This window comes from Jaculus jaculus, chromosome 14, assembly GCF_020740685.1.
Source record: "Jaculus jaculus isolate mJacJac1 chromosome 14, mJacJac1.mat.Y.cur, whole genome shotgun sequence".
NCBI classification, from domain to species: domain Eukaryota; kingdom Metazoa; phylum Chordata; class Mammalia; order Rodentia; family Dipodidae; genus Jaculus; species Jaculus jaculus.
The window spans coordinates 8,509,607-8,537,097 of NC_059115.1; the positions used below are offsets into that span (position 1 = coordinate 8,509,607).

The following is a 27,491-nucleotide window of genomic DNA, read 5'->3' on the forward strand; positions in this document are numbered from 1 at the left end:
CCTTCTCAGCTGAATTCTATCAAACCTTCGTGGAAGAACAGAAACCAATTTTTCTCAAACTGTGCCACATAATTGGAGAACAGGGAAAGCTCCCCAACTCCTTGATGAAGATGGTGTCACCCTAATACCAAAACCAGACAGAGAGACAATAAGAAAAGAAAACTATAGGCCTATATCCCTGAAGAATATAGATTCAAAGATCCTGAACAAAATCCTTATAAACCAAATTCCGCAACACATCAAAAGCATTATCCACTTTGATCAAGTAGGCTTTATCCCAGGAACATAGGGTTGGTTAAACATACAGAAATCTGTCAATGTAATACACCACATAAATAATCTTAATCACAAAAACCACATGATCATCTCATTAGATGCAGAAAGGGCCTTTGACAAAATATAACATGGTTTCATGATCAAAACATTGGAGAGGGGCTGGAGAGATGGCTTAGTGGTTAAACGCTTGCCTGTGAAGCCTAAGGACCCCGGTTCGAGGCTCGGTTCCCCAGGTCCCACGTTAGCCAGATGCACAAGGGGGCGCACATGTCTGGAGTTCGTTTGCAGAGGCTGGAAGCCCTGGCGAGCCCATTATCTCTCTCTCCCTCTATCTGTCTTTCTCTCTGTGTCTGTTGCTCTCAAATAAATAAATAAATAAATTAATTAATTAAAAAAACATTGGAGAGAATAGGCATGGATAGCTTATATCTCAACATAATAAAGGCTATATATAAAGCACCTAAGGCCTAAATAATACTTAATGCAGAAAGACTCAAGAAATTCCATTTGAGCTCAGGAATAAGACAGGGATGTCCACTCTCATCTCTGCTCCTCAACATACCACTAGAGTAAATTATTTATTTATTTTTATTATCACTTATTTGAAAGAGAGAGAGAGAGAATGGCTGTACCAGGGCCTCCAGCCACTGCAAATGAGCTCCAGACACATGTGCCACCTTGTGCATCTGGCTTACATGGGTCTTGGGCAATCGAACTGAGGTCCTTTAGCTCTGCAGGCAAGTACATTAACTGCTAAGCCATCTCTCCAGCCCTAAATCGTTTTTAAAAATGTTTTCTTAATTTGTTTACAAGAGAGAAAGAGAGAATGGGCATGCCAGGGCCTCTAGCCACTAAAAATGAACTCCAGATGCATTCGGCACTTTGTGCATCTGGCTTTACATGGGTGCCAGGGAATCCAACTCTGGTTGTTAGGCCTTGCAGGCAAGTGCCTTAACTGCTGAGCTATTTCTCCAGCCTCAAAGTAATCGTTCCTGAATTAAGTTGCCTCTGGTCAGGTGTTTTGTCCCAACAGTAAGAGAATAATTGATATAGTATATCCTCATGGATTTCAACATGCAGGGAAATAAAAATGAACACAAAGCTTCAGTGTATGTAAAATGTGTGCACAGCCTCTGCCATTCTCTGCCCAAAGGACACAGAATTCATGGGCACCTGGTAGTGACGAACTCCTCCAGCGTTATGTGTCTTGACTCCCAAATACTATTCTACACTAAAGGGAACCAAGGCTCCTGAGAGAATAGCAGATTTTATATCCACAGCACGAAATGGAATGTGTCAGAAGAACACAGAACTAAGATTCAAGTAGTTCCATGGCTGCTCTGGGCAATTTGACTTCAAAGTAAATGCTGAGAATAACAAACTCTAGAGGGCAACACAGAAAACCAGGATTCCCTACAGATAATAAGGGAAAAGTAGAAAGTTAGGTAGCTCAGAGTTTCTCCAATAGTGAAGGAGAAACAAGAGAAAGATGGCTTTGCATAGGCAATAAGCCAGGACAGAGACTCAAGGAGAACCTGGATACCACCTTGCCTTCCCTGGCAGGACTAGAACCCATGCCTGATCCAATCTCATCCAAGATGGCCACAAACAACACTCTCTGGAAGCAACTTCCTGCTCCTTTCTCAGCTCAGCACACCTGGGTGGGCTTGCCTCTCCTGAGTCAACCCCTTGAGTCCACCAACCATTCATAGTTGTCCCTTACACACCTAAGTGTCATGGCAAGGCTCATCCTAATTGGATGTCTGACTCATGTAAATGAGCCTGGCATGTGTAACCCTCCCTCCCTCCCTCGCCTCTCCCTCCCTCCCTCCCTCCCTCCCTCTCCTGTTCATTCTCTTGGTGCCTGGCCCCCCGCTTTGGTAGACTCTCTCCCTGCCTGAGAGATGGAGGGTTTCCTTTTGCCCGGGGATTTTTCTGCTTGCTTCCTACATGTGTTTTGTTTCAGGATGTTTTCTTGCTTTCTTACGTGTATACTTTCTCTTTTCACCCTGAGCCCTTTACTATCCCATCTCTTAGTTCTTTATGACCCTCTATGTGAGTGTAAAGATGAATGGAATCTTTCAGCCTTAACTTTCATGGTGTTCTGTGTGTGTGTGTGTGTGTGTGTGTGTGTGTGTGTGTGTGTGTGCATGCCTGCTCCAGAGGCTTCTTCCCTGAAGATTTCTCTATGTGAAGGTGATTCCCTCCATTGTCCCCTATCCTTTTCTAGCCAGGAAAAATGGGGGAATTCCCCTCTGCTGGGATCTTATAGCTAGCCTGTTCCCTGGAATCCTAATTCTCCCTAAAATCTCCTCCACAGTCCATTTTTTTTTTTCAATTCTTCACTAACAAAATAAGGACCTAAAAGGTGGGGTCCACAAGATTTGGATCTCCTGCATAATCCCTCCCTAAACTCAAAATCCAGCATCAGTGCTTGAGAGATTGCCTAGGGGTTAAGGCACTTGCCTGTGAAGCCTAATGACCCAGGTTCAATTCTCCATGTTCCATATAAGTCAGATGCTCAAGGTGGCTCATGCAAATGGAGTTTGTTTGCAGTGGCAAGAGGCCCTGGTGACTCTCTCTTTCTCATAAAAAAGAAAGTTCCTCTTTTAAAAAAATCTTGCACCAATAGGAAATGCTAATTTCAAAGGAGAAATCTTGCAGATGATATCTTTATCAATCAATCAACACAAACATTATTGGTACTGTGGATGGAATGTAAAAAAAAAAAAAAATCCCCAATAGACTCATGTGTTTGAAAACTTGATTCCCAGCTGATAGAGCCCTTGGGAAGGTCATATAGAAGCTTAAAGATGTGGGAGCTTGATGGAGGAAGTGGGACACTGGGAGGGGACCTTGAGGCTTTTATAAGCCCACGCCCATGTGCGGCTCTCTGCTTCTGCCTTGCTGATGTGATGACCAGGTCCCTGCTCCTGCCCTGCCTTCCTCATCCTAATGGACTCTGCAGCCTCAAATGGGAAGCCAAAGCTAACTCCTTATTTCCCTAGGTTGCTTCTGGGCAGGTATGTGCTCCCACCCACCAGAAAGTAACTGATGCAATTGCTAATGTGACAAATCGAAATTATGCAGCATCTGATAGGATATAATGAAAACAGCATCACTTTTATGCTCTTTTCAAATATGATTTTGAGAGCCAGAAGACAAGGGAAGATGAAGGATAGCTTACAAAAAAAATAAATAACTGCTGTCCACAAGCTCCAAGAGTCAAGGTCACAAGAGTCTAGGACAGATTGACCACCTGCTAGAGCTGAGAGGACTATGGAGACATGACCCAGGACAACACAAGATACTGAGTGGGATTCTTTTGCCTCAGAAGTCTGTATTGGGCAACTGGTAATTTGCTGCCCATCTTTAGTGTCCCTTAGCTTGTGTATGCAATATCATAACCTCTTCCTTCGTGCTTCTATTACCTTGAACCTGCACTTCCAAATTCTTTCTATGAGGACAGTGTTCATGGTGGAGTAGCACTTAGCCTAAAGGTCTCATCTTAACTGACCCTCATCTGTGGAGCCTTTATTTTGCTGGGCATGGTGGCACACACTTTTAATGCCAGCACTCAGGAATCAGAGATAGGAGGATTTTTGTGAGTTGGAGACCACCTTGAGACTACATAGTGAATTCCAGGTTAGCCTGGGCTAGTTGAGACCCTACCTCAAAATAATAGTAATAATAATACTGCCTTTATTTCCATATAAGATAACGTTCACAAGCATTGGAGGTTATGACATCAACACCAGGGGGTGGGGAGACAGTAAAAAATTCAACTCATAGCAGTCTTTAATTTTTATTCAGCCATAAAGAAGAACAAAATTGTGCCATTTGCAGGAATGTGAGTAGAATTAAAGATCATCATGGTAAGTGAAATAAACAAGACTTGGAAAGCCATTGTGATGGTTAATATTGATTATCAACTTGACAGGATCTAGAGTCACCTAGGAGACAAATATCTGAGTAAGTATGTGACAGAGTTTCTGGATTCAGTTAATTGCAGTGAGAAGACTCACCCTAAATGTGAACAGCACCACTAAATCATTGGGCTGGAGAGATGGCTTAGCGGTTAAGGCACTTTCCTGAAGAGCAAAGGACCCAGGTTCGATTCCCCAGGAAACATGTAAGCCAGATGCACAAGGTGGTGCATGCATCTGGAATTTATCTGCAGTAGCTAGAAGCCCTGATGTCCCTGTTATCTTTCTCTCATAAATAAATTAAATTAAATTAAAAAGAGTAATAATACAGATATCATATTTCCCCAATATGTAAAACTTCTGTCTTATGTACGTATGTACGTAAGACCGTACATAAGTATGTACATATGTATATGGCATACAAGGCATGAAAGCAGACAGGGAATCTCATGGGTTCAGGTATACGTACAGTCAGCAAGTACTTTTGCGGCCCTTTGCTCTGAAGACACACACCATGACTTGAGCCAAGGTCTCTACCTCTACACAGCTAAGCAATCCAGCTAGGGGGCAGCATGAGCAGGTATGGAAACAGAGAAAAACTAAGTGGCTTTGTTCCCAATTACCACATTCATTTCGGCCACATGGATGTTGGAGAGGGAGGCTCTGATGATCAGAGAGTCATGCTCTAGTTCTAGCTCCCCCTGGGGTAACTGCAGGACACACTTCTTCACCTTGAGCCCCTGCAACTCCTTGTCCTGAAAAATGCTATCAAACACAAGCTTCAGGTTGCTGGGAACTGGCCAAGTTAGGATGGCCAGGGCAAACTCAATTTGGTAATGGGCATAGCTGAAGGGAATGGAGAACATGAGGGCCAGATGGAAGTCTGGGCCCTGGTAGACCAGCAGGCCCATGCTGCCCTGGAAGCTGGAGTGTTTCTTCACAAAGGAACAGCTGATGGTGGAGTCTGGAGCGAGTGTCTGTGGTAGGGCCTCATGGTGCTGGCCGTATTTGAGGTGGAGCCTGGGAAAGGAGAGTTAGAGGTAACTGTCATTCTTCAAAGATGGCGTTGCATACTGGGCAAAAATAGAAGACTTGGAATCCTCTGTAGAGTGTGCATTACTTGGGAGAAAGTCACTTATTCCCTGAGAATACCTGGATTTAATCCCAGCACCCTCACCCAAGGGAAGCTCCTGTAGTAAATGGAATATAAATATTTACCCAATGATGCCAATTCCAAGGACAACTGTTGAGATCTAAGCGAGGTTCTAACTCGTCAGTCTACATGAAATGTCACTATTGATGTCAGAATCCAGAAGATAGGATCTCTATCCATATCTCCAATGTCACTTTGATCCATGCTTCCTCCATACTCACCCTGATCCAGCAATAGCAGACTGCCTCTTATCTCTGAAAGGTCAAAGTGTTTCCTATGCCAGGGCCTTTGTACTTGCCTTACTTGTGCATGAAATTCTATTCCTCCAGACTTCTTCATGGCTACCTCCATTTAGCATCCAGCCTGTAACATATTTTTGCAGGACACCCCTTTCCTGTAATGTGCTTTGTTTCACTTCTCAGTATATACCAGTTCTGTGGTCATAGGTCACCTGTCACTCTCCATACTCATCCTGTTGATTCACTGGCTTCTCTCTACCTGAGGGGATGTTAGTTCCATGACAGGAAAAGCTTCGCATGGCTTATTCACTGCCATACCAACAGCATTTGGAATGATGTCTGCTATACAGGTATACAGTATGCACCCAATAAAAACCTGTGATGTAAATGAATGAATGATGGACAAAATATGTGGTGCCTAGGGCTGGAGGGATGGCTTAGCAGTTAAGGTGTTTGCCTGAAAAGCCAAAGGACTCAGGTTCAATTCCCCAGGACCCAATATTAGTCAGATCACAAGGGGGCAAACATATCTGGAGTTTGTTCAAAGTGGCCGGAGGCCCTGGTACACCCTCTCTCCCTTTCTTTCTTTCTTTCTTTCTTTCTTTCTTTCTTTCTTTCTTTCTTTCTTTCTTTCTTCTTTCTTTCTCTCTCTCTCTCTCTCTCTCTCTCTCTCTCTCTCTCTCTCTCTCCCCCTCTCTCTCTCTCTCTCCCTCCCTCCCTCCCTCTTTCTTCATCAAATACATAAATTAATTAAAATCAAAAATATGTGGTGCCCAATACACAGCACTTTACACCTCGTTATGAGAAGGCAATTGACAAATAAGTACACATGGGTCCTCAGCTCTACAGGAAAGAGGCTGAGAGAGAGACTACGGGAGGATAAGGAACAGCAGAGCATGTGGCATGGAACCACCCACGTGGAGGGAAGCAGACAGAATTCCCTGAAGAATGAGAATCTCCAAGGCTCAGGTGAGGGATGACTTAACCAGTGCTGTGGGACTTAGCTGGGGATAGAAGCATCCCTAATAGAGCAAACAACAAACACAAGGGAATTAGGTGCCACAAGACCAAGTTCATGGCTTGGGGTGGCATTTGCAGACCTATACTCGGCTATTCTTGGATCCTATTGTTGACAAGGTTTATACCTGAGAAACAATATCCAAATAGGATTGGGGGTCCACTTGTGAACTGAAATCTGCCTCCTCCTTCTCCAAAATTCACATGTTGAAAACCTAGCAGTCAGTACCTGAGATGTGATGTTATTTGGAGATGAGATCTTTAAAGAAGTAATTCATCTAAAGGAGGTCTAACTTGGCCTGATACTGCAGGTTTATAATCCCAGATACCCTGGAGCTGAGACAGGAGTTTCAGAAGCTCAAGGTGTGCTTGGGCTATACAGAAAGTTGAAAGTTGTACCATATAACATAGTGAGACCCCTCAAAAAGTAGAAAGTAACAAACTGAGTAAATAAATAGTCTGAGCATGTATCTCAGCAGTAGGACACTTTCCTAGAAACCATCATTGAGGTATTGAGGGTGTGGCTCAGTGGTAGAGCACTTATCTAGAATCCACCAATGAGGGTCTGGGAGCATCACTCACTGGTAGAGCTTTTGTATGTGCAAGGCCCTGGGGTTCAATCCCCAATACTGCAAAAATTAAAATTAAAAAGAGATCTATATATGCAATCCCATGTAACTGGTATCCTTAGCAGAAGAGGAGATTTGGACACAGGAAAGACTATTTGAGCACACAGGGAAAAGATGGCTGCAGGGTTTATCTTGGACTGCCAACCTTCCCAACTATGAAGCAACAAGCTTTCTGGTTGAACCCCCATGTCTGTGGACTTCTGCTATGGCAGCCTTCTTACACACTATTAGAGATCCCTGCATTAGAAAACAGGGAACAGGGCTGGAGAGATGGCTTAGAAGTTAAGGCACTTGCCTGAGAAGCCTAAGGACCTAGGTTCAATTCCCCAGTACCCACATAAGCCAGGTGCACAAGGTGGCATATGTGTCTGGAGTTTATTTGCAGTGGCAGGATGCCCTGATGTGCTCATTCTCTCTTTTTCTCTCTCTCTCTTTCTCTCAAATAAATAAATAACATATTTTAAAAATAAAAAGAAAGAAAACAGGGAACAGCAAATTGCCTTTCCGTTCCCAGAGAAGAAGTTTGGAGAAACTGGAGACTTTTTTCCAGCCTAGGAGCCTGGACTGGCATTCTCTTCTGTCTTGCAGAACCCTGTTTCCCGGTGTTCATCAGACAACTGCCAGATGTCAAGAAAAGCAGGGTCACTGCCTGGGAGCAAAGGGAACTATGGGGAGTGGTGGTGGTTAATTGTCGACTTAACAGGATCTAGGGCCACCCAGGAGACAAACCCCTGGGTGCGTCTATGAAGGAGTCTCTAGGTTGGATTAATGGAGGTAGAAAGGCACACCCTGACCATGGGCAGCACCATCCCATCGGCTGACAACGCAGCCTGGGTATTAAGGAGAAAGCCGGCTGAGCGCCAGCAAGCACGGCTTCCTGCTGCCTGTGTGCACGTGAAGGCGGCCAGCTGCCTCGCGCTCTGCCGCTACGCCCTCCCCGCCACGGCAGGCTGTGCCAGAGAACAAAGCCTTCTGAACTGAATTTTAGGAGACTCGAGAGGTCGAGTGTGGGAAAACCAAAACTTAAAACATTTGCAAGACCCCTCCCTAAGGTTATATAAAGCAGAAACAACTACTTTGGGGACTCGCTGACTAGTGACCAGGGGACCTGCCTCTAAGTCTTGCAGGGCACTTAAGAGACACAGCTCTGGGAGTCACTATCACATTGGCTAGGTCTCAGTGATGCTGCTACCTTTGAGTCACTCATGCTCCTGTAAACAGCCCCTCACACTGTCTGTAAATAACCCCAATAAGCCCACTGGTCCACCAGAACTGGTTTGGTGCAATAGTGCTTTGGTGTGTTGTCTGAGCTCTACCTGGGTTGAATACTCATGCCTTCGCATCTCCCCAGGGAAAAGGTTTCACACGGACAGACAGACTGTAACCTTGAACCATAAGTCCAAGTGAACCTCCTCTCTCTTAAGTTACTTTCTGTCAGTACATCTTTTATCATAGCAACAGGAAAGTGGCTAATCCAGAGACAGGGTGCAGCTCTGCAGTGTCTGTACTGGTGGGTCCACCAACAAACCAGTGGCCACTCTCTCAAATGGGGAATTGCAAGGGTCCTAGAGAGGAGGCAAAAGGTAAGATGATTACGTATACTTATTTAAATCGGCTTTCTGCACACTTGCTGTGGAATCTTTATAGAGAAGAAACTGGGGCTTAGACTGAGTGTAATCTGATCCATTTCGGTCAGAAATGTAGACCTTTTCTCAGAACAAGAAGCTCATGCACGAAGACAGTCCTGATCACAGATGTGGGGGGAGTCTGGATGACTTAGGGGAAGGCATGGGAAGGGAAAGACAAGGAAGAGACTTACAAAGGGTCCTTGAATGTCACGTCTGAGCGGTTGGAGATGTTAATCACCACGGTCCGAGAGGGTTGGACCTCCTTCGCTGTACAGCTGACTTCCAAACACTCCTCCTCATTCCCCCTTGGGAAGCTCCGGGGTTTCCTGTGAGAAAAATGTCATGTGACAGGTATTTTGGAGCCAGGAACAGTGGCCAGGGCACTCAATGTCAGTGATTAAGGGCTATAACCAAATTGCCCATTCATTGTATCCTGTTTGGCCATCACGAGAATCAGGAAAGTCCTCATTCACGGGAAAGGCCACTCAGCCACGTGTGGCCTCATCAACCTGACTTCCCTACTCCCATCACTGGGCCCCTTCCCTTTGGGAGCACTGAGGGTTATATAGGAGTCTCTTTTTACCCCCCAGCCTGGAGTTGCAAAACACGTTGTTAAACCCAGTATCCCATTAATTTATGTTTTCTTTTCATATGACCACCCTTGCCATACACAGTATCATTATTATTATCTCACAGGAAAATAAACTGGAAGTCAAAAAGGTCTGGTGGGACTAGCTGATGGCTCAGCTGCTTAAAGCAGTTGCTGCACCAATATGAGGCCCTGAGTTCAGAACCCTAACATCCACATATACGCCAAGCAAGCTGGGCAGCTTACCTGTAGTCTTAGCACTCAGGAGACACCGTCCTCAGGACAAGCTGACTAACTACACTAGCCAAATTGGAAAGTTCTGGGTGCAAGTGAAAGATCCTGCCTCAGCAAATAAAGTGGAAGGTGATCGAGGAAGACACTCCTCATTCACTTCTGGCCTCCACACATGTGGGCACCCATACACACCTGTGTGGCTACACATATGAACACATATGCACCTAGACATGAACTACACACAAAAAGAAAAGAAAAAGAAAAGATGTGGCAAGTTCACCCAAGTCCCAGAGCCAGGCAATAATTTCAGATTCAGAGAATGAATCCAGCATTAGGTCATACAGTTGCTTCCACTTGTCCTCAACCATTCTAGAACTTTCTATATGTTCTTTTATAGTTTTTAAGTGCTGTATCGTATCAGAGCCAGAACTTTCCATGGTGTCAGAACCCAAAGCCACAGGGGATGCTTTTCTCCTGGAAAGTTAGGCACAGTGCAACCTTTTGGAGATGCTCTGTGTTTGAAGTCAAATAAATGTGGGAAAGGATGTTTATTCCCTTCCTATTAGAGCTGCACAAAGCACTTTTGGTTATAAAAGGCTCTGATGTGTCTTGCAGCAATTTAATTCAGTGCTTATTGAACTTAATCTGGATATATAGCAGTGATGCTCTCTTTCTCTCTCTCTCTCTTTTTTTTTTGGGGGGGGGTTGGGGAGGGTTTCTAAGTATGGTCTCACACTAGCCCAGGCTGACCTGGAACTTACTATGTAATCTCTGGGTGGCCTCGAGCTCATGGCGATCCTCCTACCTCTGCCTCCCCAGTGCTGGGATTAAAGGCATGCACCACCATGCTCAGCTATAGCAGTGATTCTCAAAGAAGGAAGGTTTTAGCTTCTTGGGGTGGGGAGAATGTGTGGCCATATCTGAAGGCATGAGTGGTGATGAACACTGGGAGGAAGCCAGTGACACCTGCTGGGCAGAAGCTAGCAATGCACAACCAGATGCAGGGCTGGAGGGATGGCTTAGCAGTTAAGGCATTCAGTTCCCCAGGACCTGCGTTAGCCAGATGTACAAGGGGGCGCACGCATCTGCAGTTTGTTTGCAGTGGCTGGAAGCCCTGGTGCACCCATACCCTCTTTCCCTCTCTTTCTCCCTCTTTCTCTCTGCCAAATAAATAAATAAAAATTAAATTAAATTTAAAAAAATGCATAAGATGGCTCCTGCATCTGGAGTTCATTTGCAGTGGCTGGAGGCCCTAGCTTGCCCATTCTCTCTCTCTCTTTCAGCTTGCAAATAAATATATAAATAAATACTTTAAAAGATATGACTGTGGATCATTGGAATGGGCAAGAGTCGTCACATACGAGGGAGGTGAGAGGGCAGCGTGATAAAGGGTGGATGTGGCTATAGCAGCAAGAGGTTAAGGAGCCACACAGGTGGAGGAATGCAGATGGCCCCTAGGAGCTGAAAAGAGTACAGAACATATTCACTAGCCATGATGACACTTTGGTTTTAGCCACTTAAGACTCACTTCCAGAGGACATGGGACACAGCTCAGTGGTAGACTGCCTGCCTAGAATGATTCAGATTTTTGACTTCCAGGTCTGTCAAATAATAAATCTGTAGTACTGAAATCAATAATTTCGTGGCAATTGGTGATAGCAGCAACAGTATACTGATACAGGGCCTGGTCCCATCGCCTCTATCTACTCCCATTCATGCTTCTCCAGGCTCATACCTACAGTAATGTGAAGCTTCCTGTACCGCCAAAAGCCACCCCATCTAGTTGGGTAGGATGTGCCAAGGTTGTTCTTCACTTTGGATCCTTGCTCTGATGTGACCCTTTTGAAGACCTTCCCAAATATTTTGTCTCAAACCGCCTGCTCTGACATTCTCTGCTAACACTGTATTTATTATGGGTTCAATCATATCCACCCCCGTGTTTCTATGTTGAAGTCCTAACCTCCAGTACCCTAATGCAAGTTCATTTATTTAGAAGTCAGTTGGTTAAGATGAGGTCACTAGGGTGGACCATGACCTCCTATGTCTGGCATCCTTACAAAAGCTGGATATTTGGCCACAGAAACAAACATGGAGTAATGCACTATAAAAATGGTGCAGAGGAAAGGTAGCCATCTACAAGCCAAGGGGAGATGCTCACAACAGACTCTTCCCTCACAACCTCGGCAGACAACAGCCATGGCCTCACACTGACTTGAACTTGAGGCAGTGAGTTCAGGTGTAGGAGTCTAGCCTAATTGTGAGACTCTGTTCCAGTAGTTACAAAAAACTAGTCCACTCCACACCAAATGCCAGAAAACGATCCATTTCAGCACCGTCATTCTCCCCTACAGAGATGCAAGCTCCAGCAGGAAAGAATGGTCTCTCCCTCCTCCTCACTTGTTTGTTTTGCGCTACTGGGAATAGAATAGAGGACATCATGCCACGCATGTTTGTGACCACCGAGCCACACCCCAGCCCCTCACTGTGGATCCTAGACAAGTGCTCTACCTCTGAGCCACGCCCCCAGCCCCTCACTGTGGATTCTAGGCAAGTGCTCTACCTCTGAGCCACGCCCCCAGCCCCTCACTGTGGATTCTAAGCAAGTGCTCTACCTCTGAGCCACGCCCCCAGCCCCTCACTGTGGACTCTAGACAAGTGCTCTACCTCTGAGCCACGCCCCCAGCCCCTCACTGTGGATCCTAGACAAGTGCTCTACCTCTGAGCCACGCCCCCAGCCCCTCACTGTGGAATCTAGACAAGAGCTCAATTTTTTTTGGTTTATTTTTATTCATTTATTTGAGAGCAACAGACAGAGAAAGAGACAGAAAGAGAGAGAGAGAGAGAGAGAGAGAGAGAGAGAGAGAGAATGGGTGCGCTAGGGCTTCCAGCCACTGCAGACGAATTCCAGATGCGTGTGTCCCCTTGTGCATCTGGCTAACGTGGGTCCTGGGGAATCGAGCCTCCAACCAGGGTCCTTAGGCTTCACAGGCAAGTGCTTAACTGCTAAGCCATCTCTCCAGCCCAAGAGCTTAATTTTTTTTAACTATCTCTACCAGCCCTTCTCTTTTAAATTGTGCAGCCTGGATGCCTGGCACACTGAAAATGCTCCATCTGATATTTATAGAGTGCAAACGGAGGTTACAGTGGCTGTGGTCTTATACTCACCTGGCCACCTCACTTATCTCCCTCAGGATATTGTCCTTGTTTACACGGACATTTTTCTTAGCCATGTCCAGGAGGTCCACCACCAGGTCCACAGTGTAGGTGTCAGCTAGTTTGATAGTGGCATATGTTTCTGCCAATTTTTTAATGTCACCTGAAGTAGAACCAAACCAAAATGATATATCTCCACTTTGAACAGTGATTTTGGACTCTGTCCACTTATGCCAGGGTGGGGTAAATTATTTCTGTTGACCAAATTCATCTGGCCCACCAGTGGCTTAACAAATATGGATTTATTGGCACATAACTTATTAAATTATCTATATATTTCATTAATTATGCTCCCTACCTGAGCAAAAGTAAGTGTTCTTGTTTCCTATTAGGCTGTGTCATCTGGAGACATAGGTGATACAAAGTAAGTGACCAACAAATGCTGATTAGACGAAGGAAGAAGACAGACTAGCCAGGAATGGTGGTGCACCCTTGCCATCCCAGCACTCAGAGGCTTAGGCAGGGCATTGTGAATTTGAGCCCAAGCTAAGCTACATAGTGAGACCCTGTCTCAACAACACCACCACCAACAATAAAAAGGGCTTGAGAGATGGTTCAGTAGGTAGGGCACTTTCCTGCAAAGCCTAACAACAAGGATTTGATTCCCTCGTACCCATGTAAAGCCAGATACACGGTGGCACTAGAGGTCCTGTGCCCATTCTCTGTCTCTTTCACTTTCTTTCTCTCTTTCTCTCTCCCTCTCTCTCTATATATTTTGAAAATAAATAAAAATAATTTTTGAAAAAAAGAAAGAAGATATTGGGCATGGTGGTGCACACCTTTAATCCCAGCACTCAGGAGTCTAAGGTATGAGGATCACTGTAAGTTCAAGGCCACCCTAAGACTACATAGTGAATTCTAGGTCAGCCTGAGCTAGAGCGAAACCTCCGAAAGCCAAAATAAATAAATAAGTAAAAATAAATTAAAACCAGTAGAAAGAAATTTAGTGAAGAAATAAGTGGTTCACACCTGCAATTCCAGCATTTGAGTTTGAGGCAGGAGGATCACGCATTCAAGGCCAATGTAGACTATAACAGTAAAGACCCTGCCTCCAAAACAAAAGAGAAAGAATCGCACTTTATCCCTTAAATGAAATCTTACTAAATAGGCACAGTGGTGGCAGGTCAGAGTTCGGTGTGGGACATGGTAGGACTGTGCCTGGGAAGACTGTCCACTGCTGAATGCCGCTCCCTCCCAGAGCTGTTGTGACGCCCTTCACCCTGTTCAACGCAGACCTGTAACTTGATGGTGAATGTCCAGCGCACATGTAGCCTGGGCTGGATATTCAGCTAGGACAAGAATGCCCCCAGGGAGAGATGGCCACAGGTGTAAATGTGCCACAGAGTGTGACATCCTCTAGGAAACTGGACTGGATGAAGCTTCCTGCTCACTTCCTCGTGACTTTCAGACACTGACGGATAGACTGGGTGTCCCTGCCCAGCCCAGGCCTGTCTGGAGAGATGCTCCTCCCCCACACACCTACCTTGACAGGTGTCTGTGTTGAACAGGGTGAAGTGCATCACAACAGGTCCGGTTTCGCCTTTCAGGATGTAGCAGCTGGCAGGGGCACGGGACCACTCCTGCAGCTTAGCCTCTTCCACCCGGGGGAAGGGGATCCCATGGCGGTGGCAGTAGTCAGCAGTGGCTCTGATGGTCTGAGCAAAGGAAGTGTGGGGGAGACTCATCTCAAGGGCTGTGCCAGGAGATCTACTGGACCCCCGGCCATGAGTCCAGAAGCACAGCAGAACAAGGGGTGAACTGGGAGTTGTGTCTTTTCTCTTGTACAGAGGGCATCTCCCATGTAATGTGAGCCAAGGCTCAGGTTTTACAAAGCTTAAGCATGGGCTGGAGAGATGGCTTAGTGATCAAGGAACTTGCCTGCAAAGCCTAAGGACGCAGGTTTAGTTCCCAGCACCCACGCAAAGCCAGATGCACAAGGTAGCACATTTTGCTGGAGTTTGTTTGCAGTGGCTGGAGGCCCTGGCATGCCTGTTCTCTCTATATATCTGCCCCTCTCCCCGCCCTCTCTCTCTCAGATAAATAAAATAAAATTAATTTAATGAAAAAAAAACTTAACAGTAACTTTGGGACCTGGAAGAATCACAGGGTGCTCAGATGAGATGATACCCACAAGATGAGTGGTGCCGCCCAGCTCATTGCCACCGTGTGAGATTTCATACCATCTTTCTCGCAGGGAGGGATGGAGGACAACTTACACAATCCAGGCCAGTACTGTCTAGTAGCAATGGAATGCCACTGTGGTAGTTTGAGTGTATGTCCCCCAATAGAGTCAAGTGTTTTTCAGAGAGAGAGCAAAAGAGAGACAGAGAGGAGAGAGAGAAAATTGGCCTCAGCCACTGCAATTGAGTGCCAGATGCTTGCGCCACTTAGTGGGCATGTGCCACCTTACCCTTGCCTCACCTTTGTACTTCTGGCTACCATGGGATATGGAGAGTAGAACATGGGTCCTTAGGCTTCACAGACAAGCACCTTAACCGCTAGGCCATTTTTCCAACCTGACCCAAGTGTTTTCTTAATTAAAGCTTGTCTCCAGCTGCCTGGCTGGAGGAGGTGTCGCTGGGGTCAGATCCTGAGGTCCAACCCTAAGGTGTGTTTGGGGACAGATCTGAATTGTAGCCCAAAGGTGTGCAGAGCAGCCAGAGTTGACCTGGGTCCCCGTTGCTTGCTGATAGTGTTGGATGCTTGCTGCTTGTATTTATAAATGGGAGTCAGTTTCTTCTACCATTTGATGGAACTTCTCCTGGACCTGCAAGCTTAAAAATAAATCCTTTCCTCATAACCTGTGCCTGGTTTGGACATTCTTCCTGGCAACATGCAGCTGACTACAACAGCCATCCCTGGAAAGCTTTCAACAGCCTGGCTGCTACCATGGAAAAAAGAGCATCAGTTGGATTTCTGTCATTGTTGCAAATGCCTGAGACTATCAACGTGTGAAGAGAAAAGGTTGATTTGGGGGAGGGGTCACAGTCTTGGAAGTTCCAGGCCATGATCAGTTGACCCCACTGTTGCAGACCCATGATTAAACAGCATGGTAGGGATGTGTAATAGAACCAAACTGCTGATATCATGAGCCAGAGAACAGAGAGCGAGGAAGGAACTTGAGCCCCACTGTGTCCTTTGATGCTTCTGAGGACCTAAGGACATCCACTAAGCCCCACCCACTAACAGGTATGCCACTTCCAGATAACACTACCCTGGGGACAAACCTTTGAAGTATGGGCCTTGGGAAACATCCCAGATCCAAACTATATTTTTTAGAGAGACAGAGAGGGAATTGGTGCACCAGAGCCTCAGCCACTGAAACTGAACTCCAGAGGTGTGTGCCACCTAATGGGCATGGGCAACCTTGCACTTGCCTTACCTTTGTGCATCTGTCTAACATGGAATCTGGAGAGTCGAACATGGGTCCTTAGGCTTCACAAGCAACTGCCTTAACCACTAAGCAATCTCTCCCAGCCTCCAAATCCAAACTATAACTGAACAAAAAGATACAGGCAAAACAAATCTAAAAAATAAATTCCAGTTAATCTAAATAGTAAAACAATAAAAATGATGAGTAAGGGGCTAGAGAGATGGATCAGTGGTTAAACACATTTGCTTGCAAAGCCTGCTGACCCAGGTCAGATTATTCAGTACTCATGTAAAGCCAGATGCACAGTTGGTGTAGGCACATGTGTCTGGAACTCATTTACAGTGGCAAGAGGCCCTGGCATGCCCATTTATTCTCTCTCTCTTTCTCTTTCTCTCTCTCTCTTCCACCCTCCCTCTCTCTATCTCTTTTTCTGCTCACAAGTAAGATATTTTTTTTTATTTATTTGAGAGCGGCAGACACACAGAGGAAGACAGATAGAGGGAGAGAGAGAGAATGGGCGCGCCAGGGCTTCCAGCCTCTGCAAACGAACTCCAGACGCGTGCGCCCCCTTGTACATCTGGCTAACGTGGGACCTGGGGAACCGAGCCTCGAACCGGAGTCCTTAGGCTTCACAGGCAAGTGCTTAACTGCTAAGCCATCTCTCCAGCCCCAAGAAATTTTTTAAGTGATAAGTGATATATATGACAAAATACTTACAAAATGAATAAATGATATAACGCATAATTTAGATTCCACATATGTGACATTTATCTTTCTAAATGTGGCTTTTTTGTTTCATATGATGATCTCCAGTCCCATCAATTTGAAAAGAGAGGAGAGGGAAAGGAAACAAGAGGGAATAATGGGGAATATATATGCCCAAATACATGATGTACTTGAATGAAAATGTCTATGAAGCCACCACTTTGCACAATGAACATATGCTGATAAAATTTTAAAAATTTTTAAAAAGAAACCCATTAGTTTTTATGCTAACTTAAAATTATTTTTTTAAGAATAGCATGTATAGGGCTGTAGAGATGGCTTAGTAGTTAAGCACTTGCCTGTGAAACCTAAGGACCCTGGTTCGAGGCTTGATTCCCCATGACCCACGTGAGCCAGATGCACAAGGGGGCGCACAAATCTGGAGTTCATTTGCAGTGGCTGAAGGCCCTGGCGTGCCCATTCTTTCTTTCTCTCTCTCTCTCTCTCTCTCTCTCTCTCTCTCTCTTTCTTTCTGTCTGTTGCTCTCAAATAAATAAAAATAAACAAAATATTAAAAAAGAATAGCATGTATAATTATGTCCATGATCAATACCTGGCAATGGGTTGTGGATTTTCTTTAAATTTTTATTTATTTATTTGAATGAGAGAGAGGGAAAGCGAGAAAAAGAATGGGCACACCAGGGCCTCTAGCCACTGCAAACAAACTCCATATGCATGTGCCACCTTGTGCATGTGGCTTACATGGGTACTGGAGAATCGAACCTGGGTCCTTTGGCTTTGCACCAAAGGAGGCAAGCACCTTAAATGCTAAGTTATCTCTCCAGCCCAATCTTTTCCGTTTTAAAATAACTTAATGGAGTTGGCTGTTTTAGGCCACAGTAGCCTCACACATCTTGCGTTTGCCAGTCTCCCTACTTCTTTGGAGCACAGGCATACTGATTAAACTCGACCATCTATGTCCATAATGTCAGATCAAAGACAAAATTACATAATGACATGTGTCACATTAAGTGAAACACAGAGTCAGTTATTATGTGTTATATTATGTGATATTACTTTTTGAACAGGGCCTCACGTATCTGAGGCTTGCCTCAAACTCACTACATATCCAAGAATGACCTTAAACATTTCCTTCCTCTACTTCCCAATTGCTAGGGTTATAGGCAAGTATCATCTTTAAATTCAAAAAATGAGCTGAAGATACTCTCAGTGGTTAAGGCACTTGCCTGCAAAGCCTAACGATCTGGGTTCAATTTCCCAGTACCCACATAAAGCCAGACGCACAAAGTGGCATATGTGTCTGGAGTTCACTTGCAGTGGCTGGAGGCCCTGGTGCACCCATTCTCTGTCTGTCTCTCTTCCATCTCTCTCTCTCTCTCTCTCTGCTTGCCCTGTGCCCACCCAGTGATCTACTCATTGCCCCACATGTTTCTTCTCAGTTACCTCTAAAGGATCTCCAGCACTGAAGTCAAAGGAGAGGATGAGATGTACTTCCCGGGTCGGGGGCAGAACAAGCGGGTATGCAGTGTTGATGGCAAAGCCAGCATCCACCAGGTGGAGGAATTCCCGGCTGTGCATCACCTCATCTGTGATGTTACCTGCAGAGCCCAAGAAGAGACCCAGTTGATTCTGCACTGATCTATACAAAGACCAGAATGTGGATATGGGAATAACAGCTTTGTGCACAAACAGCTGTGCGCCTCTGCTCAATACAGAGCCTCTGGAGGGGTGAGTGGGTATGAGTCCACAACCAGACAGGGTTTGTCTCTGCTGTGCTTTGTATATGGTTTGAGTGTGTCCCCCACAGGCTTATGTTCTGGAAGCTGATCAGCAATGTGAAGGCAAGAGATAGTGGAACATTTAAGAAGTGGGATTCGGTGGCCATGGAGTTACCACCCTTGGAAATTATTCATGCTCGTCTCATGGAATGAATTAGTTCTTGAGACAGTTTAAAGTAGTTATACAGTGTGGCCACCCATGACTGCCCCTCCTACACATGGCCATTTGCCTTACTACTTCTTCACCATGTCATAATGCAGTCACAAAGGCCCTCATCAGAGATTGACAAAGTGAACTTTTCAGCTTCCAATACCAAGGGTTAGATAAACTCCTTTCTTTATAACATATCCCACCTGGGGCCATTTGCTACAGCTACAGAAAACAGACTAATACAACTTCTTAGTCCACAGACAATACTGACCAAGTTGGACAGATTTTAGAACTTATCCTCATGGAGAATGAGACTTTTCCTTAATTGTACAAAGACATCCATCTCACAGGTGTTCATGATGGTCTTATCACAGGAGAGTAAAAGGAGAGGGAATCTTTCAAATATATAGGGCTCAGCATGGTCTTGGGTGAAGACATTCATATACCATGCAGAAAGGCGTTTAGGGAGATTATAATTGGCCTGAAGGCTGAAGTCAATTTTACCTTAATGATTGAGGTTAGCTCATGTAAAATAAAAAAAAAAAAATGCTGCTTCCTTGCATCTTTTCAGAGCCACAGAAAACCATCAGCTTTTCAGGGGTGACCCTTTCTCCATGCCTTTACCTGATGCCATTGAGGCTGGACACCTCTTGTGATGAACTAGCACCATGGAAAGGCTCCTCCAGTCAGACCAAAAGGCACCTTACACCTCACCCTCATAGCTCGGAGCTTGCTTCACGTCACTCATTCTCCACAGCCCACCGCATCCGCAGGACAGATCAGGAAGAAGAACTTTCTCACCATGTTCATAGAGGAAGTTGTTGATCGTTCCCCACTCCCACTTCCAACAGCAAGTGCTAGTTTTAGTCAGAAAAGTATAAATGTCCCAGAGTGTTCCTAGATGGAGAGATGGAAAGTGATGAGGTGAAAATCAAGGAATGATGTCTCTTCACTCTCTGAAAGTCTAATAGTGAAGCTCCAACCTACAATGTGACCAGATACAGAGACAGAACCTTTAAGGAAGAAAAAACTAAGACTAATTAAAATTAAAAAATAAAATGCCTCTTTGTGCATCTGGCTTTACTTGGATAATGGGGAATCAAACCCAGGTTATCAGGCTTTGCAGAGAAGTGCCTTAACCACGAGCAATCTCTGCAGCCCAGAACCAGTCTAAAACTAAAATAAAGCCAGGTGTGGTGGTACACGCCTTTAATCCTAGCACTCCAAAGGCAGAGGTAGGAAGATTCCTGAGAGTTTGAAGCCACCTTGAAACTACAGAGTAAATTCCAGGTCATCCTGGGCAACAGTGAGAAATAAAATAAAATGAAGGTCATCAGAATGAGACCCGAATCCAATAGGATTTGTGTCCATATGGATGAGGAAGCCAATTGGAAGGTCCATCTGGAGGAAAGCCCACAAGAGGACACAGAGTCAAGGTGACTGTGCATCTGCAGGCTGAGACCTCAGGAGGAGTGGCTCTTGCCAGCACCCTGTCGATGGACTAGAGCCCTCTGAGACTTTTAGAAAGTAATGTTTGTTTCTGGGATGTCTTGGTCTGTGAAAATGTCATGACAGCTTGAGCAGGACCATAAACGATGTCTAGAGGCTCAGAGGTTTTGGCTGCAGCAGGAAAAGTGATGACACGGAGTCATGATGGTGAGTCATTGATTGACTATGTGACTATCTGGACATTGGGGGGCAACCAGCTTTCTCTCATTGATAAGCTAGAGAACCAGGCAGAATTTTCCAGGAACTTTGTAAGTTCCCAGAATCTTCCTGGTTCCATTCAATGTTAAATCACTCAGGGAATACACCTGCTCATTAACCCTGAGGTCTTTTCTTCCTCACCTGTTATAGTGGGCTACAGCCCACACCTGCCCATTCTTCCTTCTCATTATCTCCTGGATGATTCTGCTTTTGCCCTCATCTGCCAGTCTTTTAAAACTATATACACTATTGGGCTGGAGAGATGGCTAAGTGGTTAAAGCACTTGCCCACAAAGCCTAAGGACTCAGGTTCAATTTCCCAGTACCTGTGTAAAGCCAGATACACTAAGTGGCACATGTATCTGAGGTTCATTTGCATGGCTAGAGGCCCTGATGCACCCATCCTCTCCCTCCCTGCCTCCCTCTCTCTGCTTACAAATAAGTTAATATATATATGTGTGTGTATGTATATATGTATGTGTATATATATATATATATATGTATATGTATGTATATTTTCTCCACCCAGTCACCATGCCATGCCAGCCTCCGCTTGGCTCGCCCCACTTGTCTTCCTATATTACCCTTTCTCCCAGGGGCTGGCAGAATGGCAATAGGAAAAGGTGAGTAGGGAGGCGAGCCTTGAGCTAGACAAGGATGGGAATTGGATTTCTCCTTGTATCAACTTGAGCTTCTTCACATGCTAGTTTTGCCACCCTGAGAGTTTCTTAACCTCTTGGTTCTCCTCTGTACAACCAGACATATAGTTTTATGAGAAATAGACAAGAGAGTACACCTAGCCTGAAGCCCTTATTGTGTGCTTTGCCATGATGGTCAACAAGAACCAAGTATGGTAATCGGTTATCTCCTCAAACACTAATCCAGGCGTAGGCGTAAAAGTATTTTGTAGACATGGATATGTCAGTTGGCTCCATGTCAATAGAGCTCCTTTATCTATGGGGAATACGTTTTAGGAACTCTAGTGAATGCTTGAAACCACAAAGAGCACTGAACCCCATGTATATTTTTTCCATACATACGTACATACCTATATAAAGTTTAGCTTATAAATTGGGCACAGTAAGACATTACCAGCTATAACTGAAAATAAAATAATTATAACAATATGCTGGAATTAAATGTATATGAACATGGTCTCTCTCTCTCAAAATATCTGTGCTCACCCTTTTGTGACAACAGGTAGCCAAAATGCAGGAAGCAAAACCTTGCATAAATGGGGACTACTGTATTCTCCACAGGCGGTCAGGCCTCATCCCATCAGTTGAAGGCCTTAAGACCAAAGCTAAGGTTTTCCGAGAGGAGGGAATCTGGCCTCAAGAACAGAGCACATCCCGCCAGGGTCAAGGCTGTTGGTCTCCACTGTGATTCTGGGATTTCCAATCCCAGCAATCCTTTGAGTCAATTCCTCAAAACTAAATATAGGGATGGGTAGACATAAGTATACAGAAATAGATGTGGATAGACAGAGAGCTCTAGACAAAAGTAAACAAAAAATATAAATGTATAACCATCCCTTGGTATTTAAGGGAGGAACTGGTTCTAGGACCCACTGTGAACCCCAAAATCTGAGGCTGTAAAGTCCCTTGTGTAAAATGGCACAATATTTGCATATAGCTTATTCACATTCTCTTGCATGTTTAAGTTATTGTGCGGAGACGAGTGCACTCATGATGTAAATGTTATGTAGTCATCATGCTGTATTGTTCGGGGGTAAGAAAAAAGTATGGATATGTGCAGTACAGGCACAAATATAAAAAACACTTCACAGTCAAGTGGATCTTCAGATATGGATCCTGCAAGGACTGGGGGCTCACTATATGGACGGAGATGCATCTTTCTGGCTCTGTTTATCAGAATAACTCTGCTACCTCATGCTGACTGCGATAGGATCCTAACAACATGAATGCCAATGCTTTATACTTCCCTGCACACTCTTTATTATTTCATGTCCCCCACTTTATACCTCACTGGGGGATTCTAAACAAACATTCTCCCCCCCCCCCTTTTTTTAAGGTAGTGTCTCACTCTGGCTCAGGCTGACCTGGAATGGACTATGTAGTCTCAGGGTGGCCTTGAACTCACAGTGATCCTCCTACCTCTGCCTCCCGAATGCTGGGATTAAAGGCATGGGCCACCATGCCTGGCTTTTTTCTTTTGTTTTTTTAGCATTTTGAGACAGGGTCTTACCGTGTAGTCCAAGCAAGGCCTAAACTTGTGATCCCCCTACCTCGTCTCCCAAAGCCTGGCGTTTGGTTTATCCGCAAAGGTAAAGTCATACACATCATTGGATAACATCACGTGGTAAGTTAGGATGAAGGTCCTACTTGAGCACAGAGCTAGATCCTCACCACCTCAGGTAGCAAGCTATGCCTCTGCATGGCCTCCAGGGAGCAGAGCCTGGGCTTCTCATTCGTAGCACTGGAGCCTGTGGTCAAGCCTGGTTTTCTTGACATTTGCCTGGTCAGGGGGCTCCCTGACACTGGCTGTCTCCCAGCCATCCCACCCTGAAGACTCTTCTTTCTCAACTCCACCTCATGGTGCCCGGCCAATAAAAGCTTGGGGATGTCGAGGAAGCAGTTGGCTCACTACTGAAATTGTACACAGGAAACACAGGAAAGGAGCAGTTTATGTAAGAGGGAGAAAGAAGGTGGGGAGGAAGGAAGAGTCTAAAGACAGTTCAAGACAGCACACCCTGCTGCTCTTCTGTTGGTCACCTTCTCGTTGCCGGGACAAAGCGCCTGACCAGAAGCAGCGGATGGGAAGAAAGTTGTGATTGAGGTTTACAGTCTCAGGGAAGCTTCATGATGGCAGAGAAAGCATGCCATGAGCAGAGGCTGGGCATCACCTCTGCCATAGCAGGTAGAACGTGGCAGTAAGGAAATGAGCTGGCCAGGTGTGGTGCCACGCGCCTTTAATCCCAGCACTCGGGAGGCACAGGTGGCAGGATCACCGTGAGTTCCAGGCCACCCTGAGACTACATAGTGGGTTCCAGGTCAGCCTGGGCTAGAGTGAGACCCTACCTCAAAAAATAAACCAACAAACAAACAAACAAAAAACAAGAGTGAACTCTGTCTGGCAAGAGGCAGTTGGCTATAACACCCTTAAGCCTGCTACCAACAACAGGCAAGGTTCCACCTCCCAAACTGCCACCAGCTGGGTAACATAACGTTCAGAGCATGTGAGGTTATGGGGCACATCTGATTGAAACCACCACACCTTCCTAGAGGGAAGCTGTGCATTAACTGATCATGGAGCCCCTGGGTGTGTCTATGCTTGGACTCTGGGCAGATGATCAAAAACAAAAGCAGCCTTATGTGATTAAAAGTAGACTCAGGCTGTTGTGCAGGGCAGTCCATGTTGTCTGGGTCATGTCAGGCAGTGGCCTTCAGTGAGCACCTCTGTGTCTTTTCTGGCCCTCGTCTATTTCCCATCACTCTCAGAACTTCTCAGGGGCACCTGTTCTCTTCCTTTCTTGTTCCATGAAATTCAGCCCAGAGGGGACAATCTTGTGTGTGGTTAGCTTTCTTGCCTATTCTCCACCTCTTCCTTGGGACATCAGGTCATCCCGGGCAGGCACCTGACTTGTCACTTTCCCTCTGCAACCCACACAGGCCTGCACTGTGCTGACAAGTCAGGACATCCAGGACAGAAGGCGGCAGCACGAGGGCATGTCACACCCAGCAGCAGCATCCTGCAGGATGGTGCAAAGAGGGTGGCTGGTGTGTGTGTGTGTGTGTGTGTGTGTGTGTGTGTGTATTCGTGTTCATATGTGTGTCTGTGTGCATGCAAGTATAGGTCAGAAATCAATGTCAAGTTCTGGCTTCAATCATTTTCCATCACATCCATTGGGACAAGATTCTTCTTCGAGCCTAGGACTCATCAATTGAGCATGAAAGCTGGTCATCAAGCTCCAGGGATCCTCCTGTCTCCACTCACCAGTTCTAGGATCACACCACCACATCAGCACTTTACATGGGTGCTGGCAATCCAAACTCAAGTCCTTGCTTAGCAGCAGGCACATTCCCCATGTTCCCCTTGTGCCATCTCCCCAGCCCCTCGTGGTTAATCTTCATTGTCAACTTGACTACACTTAAACATCACCCAAGAAACACCTCTGGCAGCTCTGTGAGGGTGCTTCCACAGAGGGTTAACTGAGCACAGAAGATCCACCCGGAATGTGGGCAGTGCCATCTCATGGGCTGGGGTCCTAGGCCTAATATAAATGAAAACATGAGCTAGCACCAGCACTCCCCCCTCCTTCCACAAATCCACCTACCCGCCTCTATCTCTCTCCCCCTCCCTCTCGCTCTCCTTCCTGACTGAGGATGGAGTTTGACCCTCTGACTTGTGTTCCGGCCGCCATGACTTCTCTGCCAGGACAGACTGTGCTCTCGAACTGAGAACTGGAATATACCTTCTTTCCATAAGTTGCGTTTGTCAGGCATTTTGTCACCGCAACAGCACAAGTAAGGTGGGGACAAGGAAAGAAGGGAGGCCGCCAGGCACTGGTGCTTACCTCTTGTCCATGTCTGCATTGTATATGGCGTATATGTGGCAGGCCCACTTTTCCTCGTGAAGCAATATACCAGGTATTCCAGAAACTGCTCTCGCTGCCCAGGGGAGACCTCACTCCAGTTCTGGGCCATCTTAGCCAACCAGCTGTGTTCCAGCTCATGACACTCACCTACGCCAAGAAAACCAGGTCATCACCCCTCAGACTGGGTCTGTGTCAACTGCCCAGAGCCAGCCTTACCCCACTCCATCTCCTCTTTCATCAGTAACTCCGCCACAGACAGTGTCTTCCCCAGGTGGCCCGCTGTCCCCTTTGCCCAGAGGTAACCACAGCACTGTCTGTCTGTTCTCCTGTCTCCTCTGCCTGCGCTTCTGCCTCTACTCAGATTTCCCATGCTGGCGTGCCTCAGGGCCCAGCTGTCTCTTCTCCCACGTTTGTCCACACCCACCAACGGGGAGCTGCTCAACTGTCTGCCGTCTGTGCCATCATTGTGCACCTGGCACGTGCCAGGCCCATCTCCGAGCACTCTGTACACCTTCTATCCTTTAACCTTCACCACATTCCCAAAGGAAGGGGGAGAACTATCCGTCCTGTCTATATGGATGGGGAGTACAGAGGCACAGAGAGGTTGGGCCATGTGCTGGAGCTCACGCAGCTGAGCTGCTCCCCCAGGGCTCTGTCCTCTGTGGTTCACCAGCGGCAACTGACAAATCCTGGGCCTCTTCCTACCTTCATATGTGATATATGAGCACCCCATTCCATGTCCTAAAATAAATACAAACTAGTCAACAGTACTTCCAAATAGGAAGATTTCTCACAAAGCCTTTATTTATTTATTTATTTATTGGCTTCTTGCCATTACAGGATAGCTGCTAAAGACATTGGAGCCTGAGTCCTTGGGTCTGAAACCCATTCTGCTGCTCATAAGCTGTGTGGCCTCAGATATGTCACTAAACCTTTCTGTGCCTTATTTTTCATTACCTAAAAAAAGTGACATCCTGGGCTGCTGACCAGAAGGTTATGACTGCTGCCTGGTTAGATGTCCTCCTTCTCTCTCATGCCCCTCTGCCCCAGCTGTTTATATACATCCTGCCTGGCAAATGTGGGCCTGACACTTGCCTCTTGAGAGCAGAGAGGGAGGGTGAAGAGAAAAGAATGTCCAGTCTTTGTGGTATGTCCACCTGCTGGTCCCAGGCCTCACCTCCCCTGCTCTCATGGTCACCAACTTCCCCAGCGTGCCCCTGGATGGTCTGCAACGTGTCCCTGTGCACAAACCTCTCTCGTCACCCAGCACCTTCTGCAGGGCTTGTAACTTGTCCTGGATGCCGGGGTCATTCGGGTCCTCCACATAAGCTATCACTAATTCCAAGACTGCTTCGTCCACCTTGGTCCATGCTTTGTTCGCATCTGTCTCTGTTTCATTAAGGAATTTAAAAAAATCCACACGTAAGAGTATGTGGTCACCATCACCACTTTACTCTGAAAAATCCTCTTGGGATCCCTTCCATGATGCTATGTCCAAAGGCCAACTTCCATGTGCTTTCTTAGCAAAGTCAATGAGGCAAGTGGACATTCCTCCCACGCCCACCCCAGCTGCTGGTCGGCATGTATAGAACCCAACTCCCTTGCTCCAGGTGAGGGCAGAGGCAGGACTGCCCAGCACTGGGCTCCTGTCTCTCCTCACTCTCACCCTTCTAGACTGCTTCTGGAGAACTTCACCTGGGAAGATGAGAAACCACATGCCCTCCCCACCCTGCCCCTGGCCCTATCCCATCCCCAAAGTGGATTCATACCGAGAGACAAGACGTTTTGTGTCTGCTGCTTCTCCATCAGCATGGGAGCCTCGGTTTCCTTGCCTGTCAAAATGGCTCTGTGAGGAACATTCATACAGCTCTGGCCACACTAACCAAACCCACCATCAACAGATGATTGGAATGTCACTGTTACACACACACACACACACACACACACACACACATACACACACACGCACGCCACAATGTCTGTTATGCTGAGGTCAGTCAGAGTCAGAAGGACCGAGAAGCGTATAGTCCAGGGCTGGAGAGATGGCTTGGCAGTTAAGGCACTTGCCTGCGAAGCCTAAGGACCCATGTTCAACTCTCCAGGTCCCATGTAAGCCAGACTCAAGGTGACAAAAGTGCACAAGGTCACACATGCACACTGGGTGGCTCACGTCTGGAGTTCAGTTGCAATGGCCGGAGGCCCTGGTACACGAATTCTCTCTCTCTCTCTCGCACAAAAAAGGCCAGTCTGGGGCTGGAGAGATGGCTTAGTGGTTAAGCGCTTGCCTGTGAAGCC

The 27,491-nt window shown here is 46.2% G+C and overlaps 1 protein-coding gene across 3 annotated transcripts in view; it reads right to left on the reverse strand.

The window, feature by feature from the left end:
• Positions 1 to 4,434: 4,434 nt before the first annotated feature.
• The window catches only part of Pla2g4c (phospholipase A2 group IVC), a 50,964-nt gene continuing 27,907 nt past the window's right edge, over positions 4,435 to 27,491 (reverse strand). For all 3 annotated transcript variants that reach the window (XM_045134222.1, XM_045134220.1, XM_045134221.1), the window contains exons 10-18: positions 26,966 to 27,028; positions 26,448 to 26,585; positions 25,176 to 25,343; positions 19,734 to 19,829; positions 18,447 to 18,601; positions 14,388 to 14,559; positions 12,857 to 13,007; positions 9,060 to 9,194; positions 4,435 to 5,222 (exon numbers count right to left, since the gene is read on the reverse strand). In XM_045134222.1, the coding sequence (XP_044990157.1) occupies positions 4,802 to 5,222; positions 9,060 to 9,194; positions 12,857 to 13,007; positions 14,388 to 14,559; positions 18,447 to 18,601; positions 19,734 to 19,829; positions 25,176 to 25,343; positions 26,448 to 26,585; positions 26,966 to 27,028 (1,499 nt within the window). In that variant the 3' untranslated portion in view covers positions 4,435 to 4,801. The remainder of the gene's footprint in view (positions 5,223 to 9,059; positions 9,195 to 12,856; positions 13,008 to 14,387; positions 14,560 to 18,446; positions 18,602 to 19,733; positions 19,830 to 25,175; positions 25,344 to 26,447; positions 26,586 to 26,965; positions 27,029 to 27,491) is intronic.